This window comes from Enoplosus armatus, chromosome 19 (assembly GCF_043641665.1).
Source record: "Enoplosus armatus isolate fEnoArm2 chromosome 19, fEnoArm2.hap1, whole genome shotgun sequence".
Classification (NCBI taxonomy): domain Eukaryota; kingdom Metazoa; phylum Chordata; class Actinopteri; order Centrarchiformes; family Enoplosidae; genus Enoplosus; species Enoplosus armatus.
The window spans coordinates 15,254,025-15,273,482 of record NC_092198.1 but is presented as its reverse complement, the minus strand read 5'-3'; the positions used below and the strand labels follow the sequence as shown (position 1 = coordinate 15,273,482).

The window sequence follows — 19,458 nt, the reverse complement described above, 5'->3', positions numbered from 1 at the left end:
ATTCCATGGCACCCATAGTTCATTTTTACACTTTTGTTTACTGCCAATAATCCAGCAGTACCTCGAATGTATCTCCTCATTGCCTCCCTTTATTTTGTTATTGCAGTGGTTCACAACAGCTTTTGGCTTGTGAGTTATGAGCAGTTTTACTTTTCTCGTCATAATGTCTTTGTATGTATCATCAGGGCCATTGGGGAATGGGCACATCCTCCACCAGCAGGAGAATGAGGAGGACCAGGTTCCTTTTTCCTTTTCAGATTACTTAGTATGAAGAATTAAGTTGAAGAACAACGTCCAGAAGAGTTGAAAGTATGTAGTATTTGAAAAGTCAGACAAATAAACATAATTTTGAGTGATAGAACACAATTTCTTATCCCTTTATTCATCTGGTGACCCCTCAGATTTTCATCCATGTAAAGATGCATACTGTCAAGTTGTGCCCTGCATCTGTATATATAATCGAGAGCACTATTTACTGAAAATCAATACTTGTCTGCACCAATACTCTGTTTGTCATTACAATAAAAGGCAGCTGACAGAAGCAAAAAAACAAAGTGTGGATTAAGCAATATGCTAATATGCTATGTGATGCACACCTGATACAGGAAGCCCAGTAATCAAAGCTAATTTTCTCCTATTAACAATTAATCAGACAGCTTATCTGTTGAGGTTAGGCTGCAGCTAGTATTTACACAACCTGCTGTGAAGTAAGAACTGTGAATCTGTGTAGAAACCAACCCACCATTACTATCATTTTAACAGGTTTCATTTGCTCAACTGCCATGAAATCCAGCCATCAGATAAGAAACCATCTGATCTTAAAGTCCAATCAGAAAATAAAGTGTGTTTAGCTCTGAGAGTAGATGCTTCTGGTCAACTGCAATGAGACCCCTGAAGAGATCTTCCACCCTAGTAGGACAGTAGCTCATTCGACCGGAGATTATAACAGGGGACAGGAAATCAATACTTTCAGGAACGGAAAAGAGTGACTAGGTAGAACGTTTCCTCTACGGTTTCAGTGCATTTCACCAATGAAGAAAATACAATGTTGAAGATTTACATTTAGATTTTAGAGTCATTTTAGCCTGGAAGAGTTGCATTGCAGTAATTTGGATATAAACAAATGTAATGAACCTGAACTGAACACCTTGTCTGAATCAATGAGTAAGTAAGCACACCACATTTCTTCTGACGTTTTATTTCATGTCCACGAGTTTCCACAGTGCTCTGAGAGAGTTGTGTGACCTCTCTTCATCAGCATCAATAATATTGCATAATTCTACACAACACTTAATATTACTCTCTTTCTAAATGCATTCATTTTTGTTCATGCAGACTGTGTAACATCAGTCAACTTAGAGATCTATGATGCCATTTTTAAACATCAAACAGTGTTCTTGTCGCTCTAGACTTTTCTCTCAGTCTGAACTTTCAGCGAGCAGACAAATCAATACAGGGCATTACTTTGAAAAACATTAACATTATGGCCTCCTACATGCATCATTGCAGTTTTCTCAAGCAGAAAATGGGCTTTCAAACCTCTGAGCAAGGTTCAAATAATTCCCTTTAGATTTCCTGGTTTTAGCGATGCTGTGTATTTCACAGGCTTTTCCCTTGTAGAAGAAAAAAAAGTTCATGGCCATGATATTTCTCTGTCAAATTGCAGGAGGAAGACGGTGCAGGGAGGCAGGGCCAGTGATGGAGCGCTCTGCCCTCAGAGGCACAAAGTGACTTGCAATCGTAAGGGGAACGACACTCTGCGAAATGGCAGGAATCTCATTTTGCTGCCCCATTTTCACAAGTGTCATTATCATACACCTCTATGTCCTGGAGACTGGAGGCATCTGTGTCGTCCCCTGCGCTGCTCTCACTGTTCCTGAAGGCGAAAGCTCCAATAAAGGGATACACACTGTCTGTGAACAGGTCTCTGATGTTATAATAAGGGAGTTCTGGGTCTTGTCTTTCAGGCTTAGTGATACACTGTCCCTCCATGGCTTTGTTTCTTTGATAGTACTTTGAAAACTTATTGAAGATGATGGTGATGGGCAGAGCCACCACTAACAGACCACAGATGATACACAAAGTGGCTACTATCTTACCTGCCAGTGTCATCGGGCAAGTGTCCCCATAACCGACTGTGGTCATGGTGATGGTGGCCCACCACCAGCCAGAAGGGATGGTCCCCAAATCTGTGTCCTCCTCTTCCTTCTCTGCAAAGTAGATGAGGGCGGAAAAGATGGAGATACCCACCGAGAGGAAGAGAAGGAGCAGACCCACCTCGTGGTAGCTGTGGCGGACCGTGGCACCCAGTGCTCGCAGCCCGATGGAGTGGCGAGCCAGTTTGAGGATTCGGAGAACCCTCATGAGGCGCAGAACCTGCACCACCTTCCCCACGTTTTCTAAGTCCTCGTTCTCCTCTGCGCTCTCCTCGTCGGCTGTTTCCAGAGCTAAAGTGGCGTAAAATGGCAAAATGGAGGCAACATCGATGATGTTTAAAGGGTTTCCGAGGAACTTCCTGCGGGACGGCGCAACAATCAGCCTGATGATGAACTCGGCGGAGAAGCAGGCGATGCAGATCTCCTCCAGGATGGCCAGGACGGGGTCCTCGATGAGTTTCTCATTGTCGTCCACATTCTGAAACTCAGGCATGCTGTGGACACACATGGCAACGATGGAGGTCAACACCAAGCTGAGAGAGGCCACGGCGATGATCTTTGAAGCTCTTGAGTGACCTGGATCCTCCAGCCTGAGCCAAACGTAGCTCCTCACTTCTGCACACCAGGCACCTTTGAACTTGGCCAGGTCTTTATCCAGAGCGGAGAGCTCCTCAAAGGAAGAGTCCAAGCTCGGCTGCTGCTGGTCGTCGCTCCTGACGTCCCAGTCCCTGTCCTCGATGTACTCCTTCCTCTCGTGGTACCAGTAGCTACAGCAGGGGCTCAGGTGGTGCTCCTGGATGCCCCAGTATTCGATCTCCTGGCTGAAGGAGAAGACGCACAGCTCCTCCATCATGTGGATGCGTCCTGTGTGATAGAAGTTGAGCACGCAGAGGAAAACCCGGGGATTCCTGTCGAAGTAGTACTCCTTCTCAGCTGGGCTGTAGTCATCACACAGCTCCAGGATCGCCGCTTCGCTTTGGCAGCACAGCAGACGAGCCAGGCGTGTGTGGGGGAACCGGAGCAGCGTGTCCGGATCCACTTCATGTCGTACCCCTCCCACGTTGAGGTGGACCTGGTCTTCCTCATTCCCCCGCCGGTGGAGGATTTGCCCATACCCCATGGTCCTGATGATACACAGAGACATTACGTCGACAAATGAAGTCTATCAGTTTCATAGATTTTTTTTTATGGCAAGAAAATATCCCTAAAGCATACACAGTCAGGATTGTAAGTGGTACATTTATGTGGAGAGATGTCTATCAAGACATATTTGACTGCACTGTTTGTAGAACACATTAGTCCTCTGAAGGAGAAAAAAATCAATACAGCACATACAGGAAATGGCTCGAGCTGGAGTGAGTGAAGAGGCGTGAGGTGCTGTCACTTCTTTGAGGGCTCAAGTACAGGATTATCACCAGAAGAATCAAATTACAGAGCGGACTACACTAACTCAGAGGAAATGAGAGGCAACAAGTTGAAACTGAAGCCACACATAATTTCGAGCCATTATTAAAGCCAGAGACAGTTTTCCAGCATGTGCAGCTTTCTGTATTGTTCTGTGGGCATGTCCCAATATGCACTTCTCTAGAAATTCAGAGCAGCGTGCTGGTTTGTGCATGAAATCAACATCTAACGTTTTATTCACCAAACCCTATTTGTAAATAAGTCTATTACTTTTAATTTCAGTAAAACTGACTACAAAATAAAGCCTGTACACGTACCTGTACTTGGAGCCTTTCTTTCCATGAAAATAACTTTTATCCGGCTGGTTTAGTTTTCACATTCTGATAAAGCGCCGCACGCAGGTCTGCGGAGGGTGTGCGGAGCTGCTGCAGCTTCGCGGACGGGACAAGAGGAACTGGAGGCGGGACAGCGGCACGGCGGCAGTTTGCTCCCTTTTACAGGGAACAGGGAGGGGCGAGAGAGGAGGAGAGGGGAGGGGAGGGGAGGGGAAGAGTCCGCACAGATGTAGGAACACCCTGCGAGACATTACTGTAATATTACATAGTCGTTTTTTTATGGCATTTTATCATGGTATGATCATAATACCCCTAAACTATACTTCTGTTGTGACATTATATTTCAAGATCATAGGCTCCTTTAGTAAGGAGTGCACCATGCACTAATTGTATGCATGTTTAATATACATATATATATATTAAATTGCACTTGTATTTGTGTGAAACTACAGCAACTGAAGGCAGCTGACCATAGCTTGCCTGCACACTGGAGGGAGTAAAGTAAGTCAAATCACACTCTGACATTTCAGTCCTCTGTGAGAAAGCACTGCTGGCAGGCTAACTGCCAAACCAGGCAGTAACACTGTATTTGGCAGCAAAGGGGAAATACAACATACCTTTATAGTGGGAGCAGATTTAAAAACAACTGTTGTTGAGTGCTATTGGTTGTCATTGCACTCACAACAGTTTGACAATCTGTAATCTATAAAATACTTTGACAAGTTTTTCCATCCCTCATTTTATTACCTCAATAAAGAACATCCTCAGTATCTCGCAGACGTGCTGCTTACAGCATAAAACGAGTTCTTCTTCCTTAAAGCACCAAACCCTTGCAGGGTGCTGTGAACTATGTCTGCCCTACTCCCTAAAGTTAATGTGGCATTTTAACATCTCATACGGGTAAAGGGTAAACACACATTTGCGCTCCTTGTCAGCACAGGGTTTGTGAGTAGAAGTTGTGTGCTTTTTCTGTAGCACAGCCAGGGCTGGCAACTGATCCAGGGCAGGACCCAGACCCACAGAATCACTGCGTGTCAATTTGTTTTTGGTAATTTGGTGACTTGCAAATTTGTTACAAATGCTTTAAATTTGCACCACTTAAATACAAAGTCAACTGAAGTGGCCCCTGCGACAACATTTCAAGAGCTATTAGTCATTATCAGCATCATTAAGCGATCATTCAATCATTTATCAAGCAAAAATCCCAAACATTATCTCTCTCCAGCTTTTCGGTTGTGAGAATTTGCTGCTTTTTGCTTTGTCTTATGTGATAGTAACAGCAAGAACAGACAGTTTTTCACCCTAAGGGTTATCAATCCGGATGTGGCACAAAGATATCAGGTCTTCAGTTAAATGGTGACGGTGGAGATGTAGTGGCTGACCATGAACCACAATGCCCCTAATATAAGTCTAGCTGGGGACTTCCTGTCACCTCTGTACTGGTGCTATCTTATAAAGGCATGCCAAAAACAAAATTGAAAACATATTTTATCCCACATTTCATTTTCATTCATTGTACCAATAGTTTATCGATATAAACATTTCATAAAGATCTATTTCTTAAAAAAAAAAACCTGATTTATTTTTGCTCATCTGCATATAGAGGAGCTTTAGGCCACATGATCATGACGAGAACGTTCTAATAAAATTAACTTCTTTAAATTTGAGTTAACTAGGACAATCAACCTCTTTGCAGTAAATGCTGAGCCTCAGTTCAGGACAGATTACAAGACACTGGTCCACACAATTAGGCTGTAATAGGATCCACCTGTGTGCAGTTGTATTTGCTGAGCAGGAACTTCCCTTAGCCTGCCCAAAGGGTTGGCCTATAGAGTTTGTTCCCACCTCAAACATCATTAAAAACTGCAAAAACAAGGACTCTACAGTTACCAGTTTCCCACCTCTTGAGCCATGGGTTGTTTAGTTGGATTGGGGTTTGTAGTTTTGTTTATGGCCATTGCTTTTGCTCAAAGTTTAAGGTTTTTCTTGCTAATTTGAAAATGATCTCAAACTCTTTCAGGTGGTTTATTCTCCTGATAGCAGTCGTAAACCTAGAGGCTCAAAAGAAGCCCTCTATAAGTACGGTTTTAATGTTATTTTCCCTAAACATGGGTCACTTGATTATAGTGTGATTTTAATTGTCCTGCATGCTGCTTACTGATGTAAATGTTTAATCCCAGATGTCAGCTCAGAATGCCTGGGGAACGTCATGCGTGTGGATGTCGGTCCACTTGGAGGAAATCTTCTTGAAGTTGCTGCTGTCGTTAGTAAGCTGACATTTCTCAATCCACTGTTTTTCTTTTACTTTATCTCACTTTTTCTTCTAACTGTCCTCTTTTCCTCCTCAGATAACTCTGCCATCCTTCTTACACCAAGTTTAGCGTCTCAGTGTGGCTTCAGTATGAAGATAGACCAGCTGGGGAACGCCATGATTTATGCTTCCCTTCAAAACTGTTTTGCTCAAAACGTGGTAACAAGACTGGATATGTAATTTGTAGAGCGGCTCCAAATGTGCTTTTTTAATGTGGTAATCATTTTGAGTCTCATTTCCGTGTGTTTGTAGGAAGATAAAGCATTCACTACAACACTAAATCTTCGACTGCACGGGAACCAGATGGTTGAAGACGAGCTGTACCAGGTGGCTGAAACCTGCCACTACACTACCTGGGCGTCCAGGGAAATTGTCTGTGACCGCAACTATATGGAGGCAAGTGAATGCAGCAGGACTCCCAGGGGTCATGTTCTAGTCTATATGATAAGTGGCTTTATGTCCTGTATGAGTATCAAGGCTGGTATATTTGATGTCACTGCAGAGGGGAGAGGGAGAGATTGATTATCACTCATGGAGTGGCCTCATTTCTAGGTGTCTGTGAAAAGGGCAGCTCCAGATGATTATGCTCTGCCTGAACATCCCGTCCCAGGGGCTAATTCAAAGTTTGGTGATCCTCGACGAGCTGCTGAGGTTCGAAGAGCTCATTTGGTCCTTTTTAGTATTCTGGAAACATTGTTTCTGTATCTAATGGCATTTCTTGATATTTGCCTCTTCAGAAACAGCCCATCGACGCAGGATTCAGAATCACAACGCTTGTCTTCTTTACTCCTGAGGAGAGGATTATGAAGGTGGCTGAGGCCCAGAGAAGTGGTTACGGGATAGCAAACACTGCCACAAGGCTGCTTCTGCGAAGTCCAAAGACTTCACCTGAAACATACACCCAGAATGTAAGTGGACTGAAATTCACTACATTGATGTATTTCCCCTCCGGCAGGCTGGTTAAATTACTTGCAGCCCATTAGATAACTCACTACTTGCTTATCCTTGCAGCCAGTAAACTATTGGATTTAGATCAAATAACGTAATCAGATCTGTCTTTTTAAATGGATTACTTTGTCTGAAATCCAGTTGGCACAGTTAACACCCCCCCCCGATTATGTTGATTTACCCACATCCTTAGGAATTAAATGATCTTTTGTTCCAACAGTATGCATGAATACTCAGCCATTAAAGCATTAAATGGACTAAACAAAGCATTCATACATAATGTTCTGTAACCTCACCCCGCAGGTAGCAGGAGTGCCTATGACGGTGCTCAAAACCTCGACAGTATTTGAAAAGAAGTGGCTGGCGACTCAAATCGATGCGGCAGCTGCTTGTCCAGTACTGGAGGGTAATGAGCATGTTTTGTAGAACACTAGACAGGGCTGTAGCTACCACTGAGGTCACAGAGGTCAGAAGAAGCTCTAAAATGTGAGGGAGTTTACAGTCAACAATTACACTTGTGCAAAGTGGGTACTTTATGGGCTGATTCCAATATTTTTAGACTTCATTTATTCAAATGTAACTATGAAACTTGCATATATGCTGGTAGTGTGGAGAAGGACTAATTAAAACAGCACTTAGACCTAATGTAGGGGATATTTACATACAATTTGAAAGGAATACTTCGGCATTCTGGGAAATGAGGAGTGATGCCACTCACATCTGTACAGTAAATATGAAGGTATGAAGATGGAGCCTGCAGCCGGTTAGCTGAGCTTATAGCGCAAAATGGCTGTGCTCTCAGCCCAGAAATAGTATGGCATAAACTCCCTGCAAAACCATACTTTTTATTTATTCATTTTTTTGTACAGTTTAAACAAATGAGAGTGTTTTTTATTAGTGAGCTTTAGAGGTGCTGGATTGCGGATTCTGTTACCTTTTGGGTAGAACCAGGCTAAGTGTCTCCTGACTGTATCTTCATATTTGAGGGATATGAGAGCGGTATCGAATGATTTCAACTTTTCTATTTGTTGGGTCTTTCCCTTTCTAAGTGCTAAGTTCTAAGTTTGTGCACAGGTAGTGTTTCCTTCACTCCAAACACCATCAGCTGGTTCCTGCCCCGGCACATTGACCCTCTGATTTCATCGGGCCAGTTCAAACTGTTGGAGGTGCACGTGGGCGTAGATGGCCAGAGGCTCGATGCTGCAGAGATGGCCGCCAGGCGATACTCCCTGTCTGTCGGTGACGTACACGTCGTCGTTGAAATTCCTGTTGGTGCTGTCGGTGGATACTTTAAGGTCGGTGGCTTTAAGATTTACTTTTAGAACAATTTCTGTATGAATGACTGAGGTTTTTATTGTGTCATGCATACAACTATGCCCAGCCTGCATGAGCTTGTAAGACATCATACATTCATACAGTTTCAAAAGTAAAAAAATTGATTTTATTTTTTTATTTTCTACAACAAAATTCACAAGACCCTGACAAACATTTACTATATCACAGTGGAGAAATCATTAAGTAGTCCATCTTGCCATCTTTTTCATGCTTTTTGAGGAAAAAAAATCAAACAAGCAGACTTAAACACACCAAATCTAAACAACCACTCTAATGTTTCATAATCAGAGTGTTTTGTCAAGCAATTTCCTGGAAAAATAACACTCCTTAAATAATCATAGTATGTACAGTACAAAAGAAAATGGATTTACTTTCCAATTCTCTTAAATCGCAGAGCTCTTGTGAATATTTTTGAGTCCAACTTCAGTATCGAGAGGAAGAGAAACGGTTCTGTGCAAAGGGAGAGATTCAAGGCCAAGGCTTTATATTTGGGTTTGACGAGATAATTATATGTATTCAGGAAAGGCCTTACATATACATATATTGATCTTTGCAGAGTCACGTCCAGGATGATCAGTACCTCACTTCTTACACGATTGAGCCGATGCTCGAGTTACTCTGGACCGAAGACTCCACTCACGAGGACACACGATACAAAGTCCTCCATCCCATCACAACACCATTACTGTCCCGCCCTCCGCAAGTTATGGACAGTGAGTCTTATTCTCTTGGTACTCTGTGATATTTATTTATTCCTCCCTTCATTCCTTTCTTTTTGCCCCACAGACACTGTCCCTGAGGAGCGGGTATTTAAGTTGCTGCTTGGGCCTTTGGGCTCTGATGTGGCACTAATGAACATTACCTTCCCCTCTGAGGTTTTGTCCGTGGCCGACTGCAATGTCAGAGGCTTTAACGTCCTGGAGCACATGTCCCCTAACAGCAGCTCGAAGGTCTTCACAGTTGAAGTGCCTTTCATGGACCGTGCCGTACTACAAATGGTAAGCTTTACTCTCCACTTGGGAAATGAAACATTGTGATTTATTTTAATTTTGGCTGCTAATCTCTCTCTGCATTTCCCAACAGAGAGAAATGGGGGTAACGGTCTACTCTCTTCACCTGACCTTTGGCTTGTTGGTCCTGCCAGAGTTTGCTCCATTTTCTCACGCTGCTTATGTGGAAGCTAAATTAGTAGACATAGGTTTGTATTCACAGATCCAATGGCTTTATTCATAACAAAGTGGACACAAGAGGACTCCTCCATCTCAGTCTAAGTCTGTCTTTACAGTCTTCTTTTAAAATCTGTCCCCCCTCCCTCTGCAGTTCCTCCCTCTGTTTCTGGTGGCTGCGATTATCAAAACTTCTATGTCCTCGTGAAATACGGGACTCACGGCTTCAACTTTCAGACCACGGTGGGAAAGCAAATGTTGACCCCAGGTCTGGCGCAGCAGTACGACCTCATGGAGAATGGAACTCACTTCAGTTTTGCTGTGCCGTTTTCAGCCCCAGATGTTGTGTTCGAGGTTCGATGATAAATGTGCTGGGATTTATCTTGGTGACATTGTCCGTATAATGTGTAACTTATATATATTTAGTAATTATTGTGCTTTTGTATCTGACCACTTCTCAGGCTGTTCAGTCGTCATATATCAGGACCAGACTCGACGTGGTTCTAAGGAATCCGGAAACCAACAAAATGATCAAAGAATTCTCTGTGGCTTGCAATTTCCTCTCAACACTGACTGGTTTGTTAGCGGAAATAAGCTTTTTTTTCTTTTTCTTTTTTTTTTGTCATGTCTGACAAACCACCCGAATACTAATGTCTGATCCTCCTCTTTCAGAGTGTTTTCCTAATGGAACCATGACGGCTCTGGCTGTGAAACTGGAGTCGGTCCCTGGTCTGAATCCCAGTCAGCTCACCCTCAGAGACCCCACCTGTGGTCCCTCCTACAGCGATGACCGCTATGCTTATTTTGTCTTCACTGGGAACTCCTGTGGGACGACCAGAAAGGTAGCATGCTGCTGAATATCTTCCTGATGCAGACTGTTAGCACTGAGATTAACCTGGATTTTTTTTTTTTTCTTCTCAGTTTCTGTCCAACATGATGCTGTATGAAAATGAAATCTCTCTGCCAGATGAAGTCGAAATGAAAAGGGAATCTGAGACAGACGAGCCAGAGTATGAGTGAGTGTCTTTTAAAACTTAAAAACCAGCTGAAACGATAAATCAACAGTTTTGACGATCGATTAATTAAATCGTTTCAGTCATTTAAAAATCTAAAATGCCAAATATTCCCTCAAAGCATCCCTCTTGTGAGCACTGGCTGCATTTCTTTGTCTCTATGCGATTGTAAACTGAGTATCTCTGGGTTTTGGACTTTTTTTTGGTTGGACAAAACAAGACCCATTATGTCACCTTTGGACTTCTATAAAATGCCACAATGGGGGTGAAATGCCAAACTATTGATTGAGAAAAATTGATAATGAAAATGGTTATTTGCAGCCCTAAAAGCACACATGTCCGACTAGAAGATCTGTGATCTGACACTGAATTTCAAACCAATTTCAGTTACTTCAGTAAAAGCGACAGACGCAACACACTCAGAATTGACAGGGAAATTTCTTCTTAAAATGTAACTGAAACTTTTGGAGTAAACCAGGTACAACATGACTCAAATGAAGAAGTGTCGACTTATTTCTTGTCAGATGTAAAATGTTTGGGTTTTTTTTAATCAATTCTGCCACTACACTGTCTTTTCTCACGGGTTGTCCCTTTCTTCTCGTTAGGTTAAAAGTTTCTTGTTATTATGACATCAACAAAACCCACGCTGTGGCCTTCCACACGCGACCTCGCAGGAGTGAACCATATGCTGAAAATGCAAGAGGCGAGCTGAAAGTCGCAATGAGACTTGCTTTGGGTAAGAAGTTCTGAATGCACTAAATTCTCTCCTTATGGGCACATTTGTTTCCCAACATAAGGAATCTGGCTTCACTAAGTTAAGAACTCCCACAAAGCCAGAAAATAAGACGACGACTTGTCATAAATTAGTAAACTGACCGTGTCCTCTGAAGTCAGGAGGCAATCTCACAAATTGATCTCGAACTAATCGTGTTCGAGTAATTGGACATCAAATTCATTGACTCATCTTTAAACCTAATCATCCTAATGACCAAGTTGGCAAGTGGGACGATGAGGGCAATGTACTTTCAACTTAAATTCACTTACTTGTAATACACCTGGAAGGTCTGTGTGCAGGCCATTCCTGTTCCTCTTGTCTGAATCCCCAATGATGATTTGGGTCAACACGTACCGTCTCTCCTCACTTAGACGACTCCTACAGCGTGTTTCACAGAGTTGAGGATTATCCCGTAGCAAAGTACCTACAACAGCCGCTGTATTTTGAGGTGGAACTGCTGATGGAGTCTACAAACCCCAAACTATCACTGGAGCTGGAGAACTGCTGGGCGACGTTGGATGAGGACAGGACGTCACAACCCAGATGGAACCTCCTCATTAACGGGTAACTTCTTAATCTTGGCCTGCAGGGACGTTTGCCCCGCAAGATGTAACTGTCACATGTGAGCAACAAGAACTGAAACATGGGGATCAGTCTTTTCCCTCCATAAAATAAAATGAGGAGAGCATGGTAGTCATTCAGCCAAGTGTGCTCATTTTTCAGACTTTCAAAAATACACAAATGGGCACTTTTCAAAAAAAAGTTTAAACTGTTTATTTTTTCCTTTTTTCAGCTGTGTAAACCCAGTAGACCCACACCAGGTGATCCTCCACCCTGTTTGGGCTGATGTCAGAGTTCAGAATCCTTCTCTCTTGAAACGCTTTGAGGTCCAGACGTTTGCCTTCGCCAAAGACCAAGATAACTTGAGTCAACAGGTGATTTCAGCTATAAGAATACTATAAATTAAAACATAGAATATGTATAAAACTGTAAATATCAATTGCAGTAGCCATAAATCTCTGTTCATATCTTGTAGCTCTTTGTCCACTGTGATGTGGTGGTCTGTGATGCCAGAAATCATCTGGGTGGAGCTTGTAAGGGGCAGTGTTCAAACCAGGGAAACACGATAAAAGGTACAACATCTCATGCACTGATCTCATTATACAGTAACCCACACTGGTAAGGTTTCCACTTGTTAGCCCAGACAAGGGATGGGACAAAGTACTCTATAGTCTCTCTGACAGATTCAACACTTGTTCTGATTGGGGTGGAACAAGTGTCTTGAAAGTAGCTAAAATATTTCTTTTTTCTTCCGCAGGTCAAAGGCGTGCTGTTTCAGATGGCCATACTTTCAAACACGTGTCATCAGGACCCATACTTATAAGTTAACAAAATCCTAATAAAGTGATTTTTAAAAAAAACAAAACAAGAATTCACTCATTCTTTTCTTGCAAATATGAAGATGACGTAGACTAGACTCATAATGGACTGTTATTGGTGCTTTACGAGTGTTTTCTATGGTTGAGATCTCTGATGTCTGTGATACACTTTAAGCTAGCTTTTTTTCAAGGACTATGGCAAGTTGTTTTGTTTTTTTTTTAAATACTGTTAACAATTCAGGGTTTTGCTGAAGTCTAGACTCGTATGTACTCTAACACAAAGCAGCAATTAATTTTAAAATGGATATGCATGTTTGTTCCATGGAATAAAGTCTACACTATTAAGTGCTCATACTTCCCTTTTCAGTTCATACACTTGGTTGCTTCCTAATAAGTGACTGTTCAGGCACAAAATTTTAGTGCTAAATATGTATGCAAATTCAACTTCCAGGATTTTACATGGCAGTGGTTTCATTTGAAATACTCACTTTTGACCACTTGGTCTTACAAATGTGTATCTGCATTATGGAACTTCATTTTATTGCAATTGTACAGCATCTTTACATGTTTGAGTGTGAGGGAAGAAGAAATAGACCTATTCCAAGTGTATGTAGAGCCACTGATAAAAGCCTCAGGAACTAATGATTGAACATTTTTAAGCTAAAAGTTACTTACAGAAATGTTTGGTCAGGGTTTTGCTTCAAGTTTGTGGAAGTCTGGACTCTGTCCTGAGGGAAACTGACCCTTATACCTGACAGTATTATGTACTTATCTGCAATTTCTTTTGACACTTAAATGGCCTGTTGTACTTGGTAAAATACTGATACTTTCCATGTTTTTTTTTTTTCTTCCCTCTTCAATGAGTGGGCTATTCCTAGTGGAACCATCCACCTCTGGATTGTCTAAAGTAACCAGGACATTATTTCAGGTATATAAGATGACAGCAACCATCTGCACAGTTGATACTTGTGAGACAAGTGTGCATTTTTACTTTGCAAGTCCAGAATTGACCTGGAGTGTCAACCACCTAGATGTTATCTGGGCCAGCTTAGTACAATGCACGACATTACATGAGGCCAGATTTCATTTTTAAGAAGTCCAATGACATGGGACATTTTGGTTCAGCTCAAGAAGCCAATGCACTTCAGGTTAAGGCTCCTTTGAACCAAAAGTTCAATAAAAGACAGGGTTTACAAATGTGCATGGGGGTGTGCTATGCTCAAGGGAATCCATATCATGGAAACATTAATTGAATTAAAACGATTTATAAAATTGCTTCTTCTGCTGCAAGTGCATTTGTCTGTATACAAAAGTCTCCTATTGTTGAGGTTTGTAAATCAAGAACAGGAATGCTAGCTAAAGTACAAGGGATCACACAGACCTCAGGTTTGCCAGAATTCACTGCAGGTTGGGAGGCAAAGGCCATATTAAAAAGCTCAAACACAGATGGTCTTTTAGGCAAAGAAAAGAGGGACAAGAAGTTTTAAGAAACTGTTTATTCAGAGGTTTGACTGATTTAATAGAAGAATGGGTCCAGAGGAGATCTGCCTTTGGTGCTTTGAGTCTGTACTCCTTTTCTCTGGAAAGGAAAAGTATAGATCACCAACTGCACATAGATTTAGTTTCACTTAAGTTGAAGTCTATATGCTACATTCTGTCACTTACCCCTTTTTACTCCTTGATGTCTGGAGTTACTTGTGCCTGTAGGATGCACACACTGGCCTCTGCAGGCATCATCCTCATGGACGTTTGCGTCACAAATCATTGTGTCACAGTGGACATAAAGCTGTGGACGAACAGAAGGATTCATTACGCAGGGCTACATGCTGCTGTCCCATGTGCTGTGGTCAATACATGCATGAGCTTATTTTTACCTCGTCTTTCAGAACCTCTTCATCTTTAGTGAAGGTGAACATCTTTATGGAGAAGCGTTTAATGTGGGATGGGACTGTAACCCTGGAGTCACTCACGACAGGATGGAAGATGGTCACATAGCTGTCATCACGGTTCTCACAGCTAGTGAAGGAATAAAAACATTAACTAGTATTTCTGAATGCAGCCTTTAAACCCATAAAAATTGGGATCTAACTTATGCAATCTCAGTCACAAGAGGTTTCCACAAATAGATACCAAGACAATACTTTTTTGAACAACCCACTCTTCAGATCAAAATGTCTCATTCAACTAAACATGCATCACATTAAAAACCCACTCAAGTGTCAAACTAAACAATAAAAAGCCCTTAAGTAGCGGAAGCTGCAAGATTGAAAGCAATCTCAAAATTCAAAGAAGCTGAAGCATAACCTTACACAATTCTGGAGGTACTCGTGTAAGGTTATGATGTGCATTACCTGTCCACAATGATGTCCCAGCTGGGCAGAGATGTCCTGTCTTCATTAAGGGTGGCCCAGCAGTTCTTCAAGATGAGCTCCAGCTGCGGGTCAGACTCCATCAGCTCCACCTCAAAATACAGAGGCTGCCGCAGAAATTTCACTACTGGATAATCTTCTGCTTGGTAGAAGAGCTCGTAAGATGAATCTGGGAGGTGAAGAGTCATTTAAAAAAAAGCAAAAAAAAAAAAAAAGCCATTGAATGAATGCACAGACATTAAGTACGTTTTGTATGCACCAACAAGCTGTCCATTTAGTAAAATGGACCCTTACCATGAGATAGCCTCATTTGTGCCATCAGCTGCCCAAAGCCAATCTCTGCTATGGGGTCACTGAGTCTTGGATTATAGCCAAATGAAACTGTCTGAGTCTCATTGACCACATAGTAGCAGGAAACCGTTTGCCTAGAGGAAAAGCATACATTGAAGGTGTGGTTAATGTCAAAAATTAGAGCAGATGGTTCATCAGGAGAGGAGATGGAAGAGTCTTCCTACTTGTACTCAGGATCAACTGGCGATGTGTACGCTGCTCCTTTGTTGTTGTAGTCCAAGCCAATTGCATTTTCATACAGCATGTAGTGGTCTAAGAACTAACATAAAAGTGACATTAAAACACTTTTAACTGTCACTTTAATTCCTAGAATTAAACTTTACTTTAAACTCACTGTTCTAGTGGTCCCACAGGAGTCGACACTGAAAGAGAAATATGCAAAGCGATCGTCGCTGAACACTGGTTTGCAGGACGGGTCCCTAAGAGTCAGCCAGCCCGGGATGAGATTGGACACAGATTCCACCTTCACAGCCATAGCAGTCATTGTTCCATTGGGGTAGCACTCTGAAGGTAGAAGAGGCAATAGATTTAAAGTGTCCTATAATCCAAGCAGCAAACACTACAATAATGTTTACATCTTACTGGTTGTGGTCAAAGGGAAGTTGCAGGCCAGGTAGAGATCAGCAAGCACCCAGTTGTTGTTTGGGTCATACAGAAGCAGGTCAAGTCTGGCTCTGACTGAATCTGAGGTAATGAGCTGTAAGACAGAAAGTAAGGTTATCCAGTGCAGATGATTCATGGTGAGATTTTGCAGTTTGACGTACCTCAAATGCTGTGTCCATGGCGTTGTATGGTACTGTGAGGCTGAAGTGCGTGCCATTCTCCTGGAAACCGTAGCGCTCAGCCAGCTCAGGTTTTAGCTCTTGAGGTCCAACCATGGTCTGGAAATTCTTTTGAGTCCCATATTTCACACTGACATAGAACTGGTTCTGGTCACAGGTGCCAGTGATGGTGGGCAGCACTAAAAGAACACATCAATCATTTGGCTGTACAGCTTTTTCCTCCCATTTGTCTTTAGGTGGGGGTAGCTGTGGTTTCATTTCACATTTCAGTTCTGGACCAAATCAAGATCTCACCAACATCCTGCAGAGATGCCTGCAGCTCCACTGGGTGTGCGAATGGAGTTTCTTCAGGCAGAATGATAAACCCAAAGATCAGAGGGAGGAAGTAGACCGTAACCAAGGGTTCAGGATTCTGCAGATAAAAAAAAACTCAGTAATTTCACTGAAACTTCATAAGTAAAAAAGCTGGTATGAGCGACCTATATAATTATCAGTGCATATACATGTTTCAGGACAACGTCGGCATCAAAGGGCACTTTTAGAGAGAAGCCCTTGGTTCCATTGGGGAACCTGTGCTCCTGGATGGTGAAGCCTCTGGCATTGCACTCGTCAACAGTGAGAACCCCAGTGGAGAAGGTGATGTTCCTCAGGTCCACGTCATGAAGGAAAGTCCCCAAGTGAACAGTGAACAGCCGGTCCTCTGGGACAGTATCTGAGGAACACAAAGGGAAGGTTTACCTTTTCCCACAAGTTGGACGTCTACCAGAAGGTGGGACTTACCATCTTGGATGTGGGGAGGTCGAGGCATCAGAGGGGTGGTAATGGGGAACAAGACCTTGTATCTGGTATCATCTTGGGTGTTATCTGCTCTCCATAGTACCTCAAGCATGGGCTCCACAGTGTAGGTGATGTGGTATTGGTAATCTGGGGCATGGCTCTGCAATTATTCATGACATTTTAATAAAACATGCAAATGGACCAGTGACTAGAGTCTTGCATATCAAATCTGGAGACTTCCAACCTTGTAGTAACCATCAGGAGAGCCCACTGGGATCTCAATGACGATGTGGAAGTCTATGGTGGAGAGGGTGTACCCCCGTGTGGCCATCTGAGATTTATCCAGCTTCTGCCCATTGACGCCCATGTGCATTTCTAGGATTTTAAAGCTGCCATCTATCAGAGGAGTCAAGCGGCGAGGCATGTGCCAGGAGATTACATCCTCAGTGAAGAGGACACCACCTGTGAAATGATAAAGAAACAAGTGACTTAACTAACAACTTACTGGTAATGTTTACTGGGAAATCTACAGATTTACAGAGACTCACCAGTGGGACAAGCAGCTGCCAAGTTCACCACACTCAGACCATGTGGTGCCTTGTAGTAAGCGCTCACCTTGAACATTTCCATAGGGACTCCAGCCACCTACAAATGAGGGTTTAAGGTAATTTACAAAATATATATACACACACTTAATAATCTGCTTTGCTTACATCCTCCGAATAAGTCTCTGCTGTATTGTACGGGGTTCGCATAACCAAACGTTTTGATGTTGTCATGGCACCGTAGCCAGCTTGTTCAGCCTCGCTCAGCACCATTGACACTGGTTCTGGAGTGTAAAAGGTCATCTTCCAGATACCATGTTCTGCACCAGAGGCCTATAGGGAAGAGAAGGAAATTAAGACCTTGATCCTTCTCATTTCTACTGAATGGCGATGAGCATATAGTGCAGGGTGACAAATGTAGTAACATAACATACATCAGGAACAGTGTTGTCTTGAGCCTGCCCCTTGGCTTCAGCATCAGGTGTAGCCATGTGGTTTGACACCTAAAAAACAAAAACAACAAAACAAAGACAGGAAATACTGGCATCATCATTTTGTGACCACATACATGATTGTAGAGTCAATGTAAAGTGACCTACTTCCATGTAGTTCCTGTCACAGAGAATCTCTTTGGACGCCCACCGAGTGTAGCTGCAAGTCTGCATCACATCATGATTCACCACTTTTGATGGACTCTGGCTGTGCATGCGGAGTCGCAGGCCAATATTGAATGTTGTATCTTCCTACAGATAAAAGCACAAAAAGGAAATTCATGACAGGAAATTGTGTAAAAAGTTTCACATTAATGGAGTCAATTTTTAGAGCTGAACTTAAGCAATTTAAGAAAAAAAAACTCCCAAGCACTTCTGCTTTTGTCAGTTTATCATTGTAAACTGAATCTTTGGGTTAGGGAAGCACAAAATTGGGAACTACTGTCTGCATAATCATGCAGTGACAAGTTACCCATTTAAAAATCAGTCTCCTGAAAAATCAACTGGGGATAGGGGACCACAGCAGGTGCTTTATCAATGGAAAGAGACACTAAACTTTAGCCCAACATACTTTGTTGTCCACATAGCAGGCCATTAGAGAGGTGTAGATTCTGGTGTTACCCCACGGGTCAGACTCCATACTGTATCCACACTGAGCAGCCAAGCTGGGTGTTAGCACAACATGTTGGGTGCCATCTGGGGGAAGAAAAGGCAAACATGACAGGGATCAGTTCTCCTAGTGATGAACCAATCTGCTCATCATTAGCAGATTTTATACTCACTGATGGCTTCCACCTCGAGCTGGTTCCCCACTGCTAGAGCCTTGTCCAACGACAGCCTCATTAGATTACCCGCACAGTCGGACCTTAAACCACTGCCTGTGGAAAGAAAAGGCTTGGAAGTGGAAGTAAACAAACATAAAAAGCATGTTATATAAAGTGATTTAATGTGATTAAAGGCTTACTTGACTGCGAATTGAGTTTCATATTTGGCCTTGCTTGACCCAAGGCGATTACAGCAACCATCAAGTTCCATAACAACCTTCAACAAATAAACACAAGTTAGAGACAATGAAGCAGGCAGCTAGCAGTCATTAAAAAAAGAAACAAAATAAAACTTACATGTTCTCAAGCCTCTGCATGTTGCAGTCCAAATGCAGCCAAACAAAATAACAACAGGAATCCAGTCACATTCAGAAGTTGGCACTGAAACCCCAGCAAGCCCCCACCTACAAACCAGCTCTGAAGTGATGGGACTGACTGCTTCACTGAGCCACCAGCAGCTGTTTTATATATCAGCTAATCACAATGCACAGGTGAGG

General features: G+C 42.6%; 3 protein-coding genes across 3 annotated transcripts; 1 reads left to right on the top strand and 2 right to left on the bottom strand.

Annotated features, from left to right (window-relative positions):
• Window positions 1-1,776: 1,776 nt before the first annotated feature.
• On the bottom strand, window positions 1,777-3,276 carry LOC139301953 (delayed-rectifier potassium channel regulatory subunit KCNS3-like). The gene has a single exon (XM_070925479.1). The coding sequence runs from the start codon at window positions 3,274-3,276 to the stop codon at window positions 1,777-1,779; it is 1,500 nt and encodes a 499-aa protein (XP_070781580.1).
• Window positions 3,277-5,806: 2,530 nt separating this feature from the next.
• LOC139301952 (uncharacterized) lies at window positions 5,807-12,832 on the top strand. Its single transcript, XM_070925477.1, has 21 exons — window positions 5,807-5,829; window positions 5,916-5,974; window positions 6,076-6,162; window positions 6,244-6,365; window positions 6,459-6,602; window positions 6,759-6,857; window positions 6,944-7,114; window positions 7,458-7,560; window positions 8,229-8,449; window positions 9,046-9,202; window positions 9,276-9,487; window positions 9,573-9,687; window positions 9,810-10,009; window positions 10,117-10,231; window positions 10,328-10,497; window positions 10,577-10,671; window positions 11,274-11,404; window positions 11,815-12,007; window positions 12,237-12,378; window positions 12,480-12,576; window positions 12,762-12,832. Exons 1-21 carry the CDS (start codon window positions 5,807-5,809, stop codon window positions 12,830-12,832), a joined length of 2,727 nt encoding a protein of 908 aa, XP_070781578.1.
• Window positions 12,833-14,303: 1,471 nt separating this feature from the next.
• Window positions 14,304-19,439, bottom strand: zpax1 (zona pellucida protein AX 1). Its single transcript, XM_070925543.1, has 21 exons — window positions 19,259-19,439; window positions 19,102-19,178; window positions 18,920-19,015; window positions 18,709-18,833; window positions 18,246-18,389; window positions 18,081-18,149; window positions 17,815-17,979; window positions 17,650-17,746; window positions 17,346-17,563; window positions 17,105-17,261; window positions 16,828-17,036; window positions 16,619-16,736; window positions 16,307-16,503; window positions 16,125-16,239; window positions 15,877-16,046; window positions 15,707-15,801; window positions 15,486-15,616; window positions 15,174-15,360; window positions 14,697-14,838; window positions 14,488-14,608; window positions 14,304-14,401 (listed from the first exon to the last, which is right to left on the bottom strand). The coding sequence occupies exons 1-21, from the start codon at window positions 19,276-19,278 to the stop codon at window positions 14,322-14,324; spliced, it is 2,733 nt and encodes a 910-aa protein (XP_070781644.1). The 5' UTR covers window positions 19,279-19,439; the 3' UTR covers window positions 14,304-14,321.
• Window positions 19,440-19,458: the final 19 nt, after the last annotated feature.

Bases quoted from the DNA above. Each gene is read 5' to 3' on its own strand.
- LOC139301953 (XM_070925479.1), bottom strand. From the start codon at position 3,276: ATGGGGTATGGGCAAATCCTCCACCGGCGGGGGAATGAGGAAGACCAG.
- LOC139301952 (XM_070925477.1), top strand. From the start codon at position 5,807: ATGGGTTGTTTAGTTGGATTGGG. The intron at 6,163-6,243 runs GTAAGCTGACAT...TTTCCTCCTCAG, and splicing joins TGAAGTTGCTGCTGTCGTTA to ATAACTCTGCCATCCTTCTT. The intron at 7,561-8,228 runs GTAATGAGCATG...GTTTGTGCACAG, and splicing joins TGCTTGTCCAGTACTGGAGG to GTAGTGTTTCCTTCACTCCA.
- zpax1 (XM_070925543.1), bottom strand. From the start codon at position 19,278: ATGCAGAGGCTTGAGAACAT. The intron at 16,504-16,618 runs GTGAGATCTTGA...GTGTTCTTTTAG, and splicing joins GGCATCTCTGCAGGATGTTG to TGCTGCCCACCATCACTGGC. The intron at 15,361-15,485 runs GTAAGGGTCCAT...TTCACCTCCCAG, and splicing joins ACAAATGAGGCTATCTCATG to ATTCATCTTACGAGCTCTTC.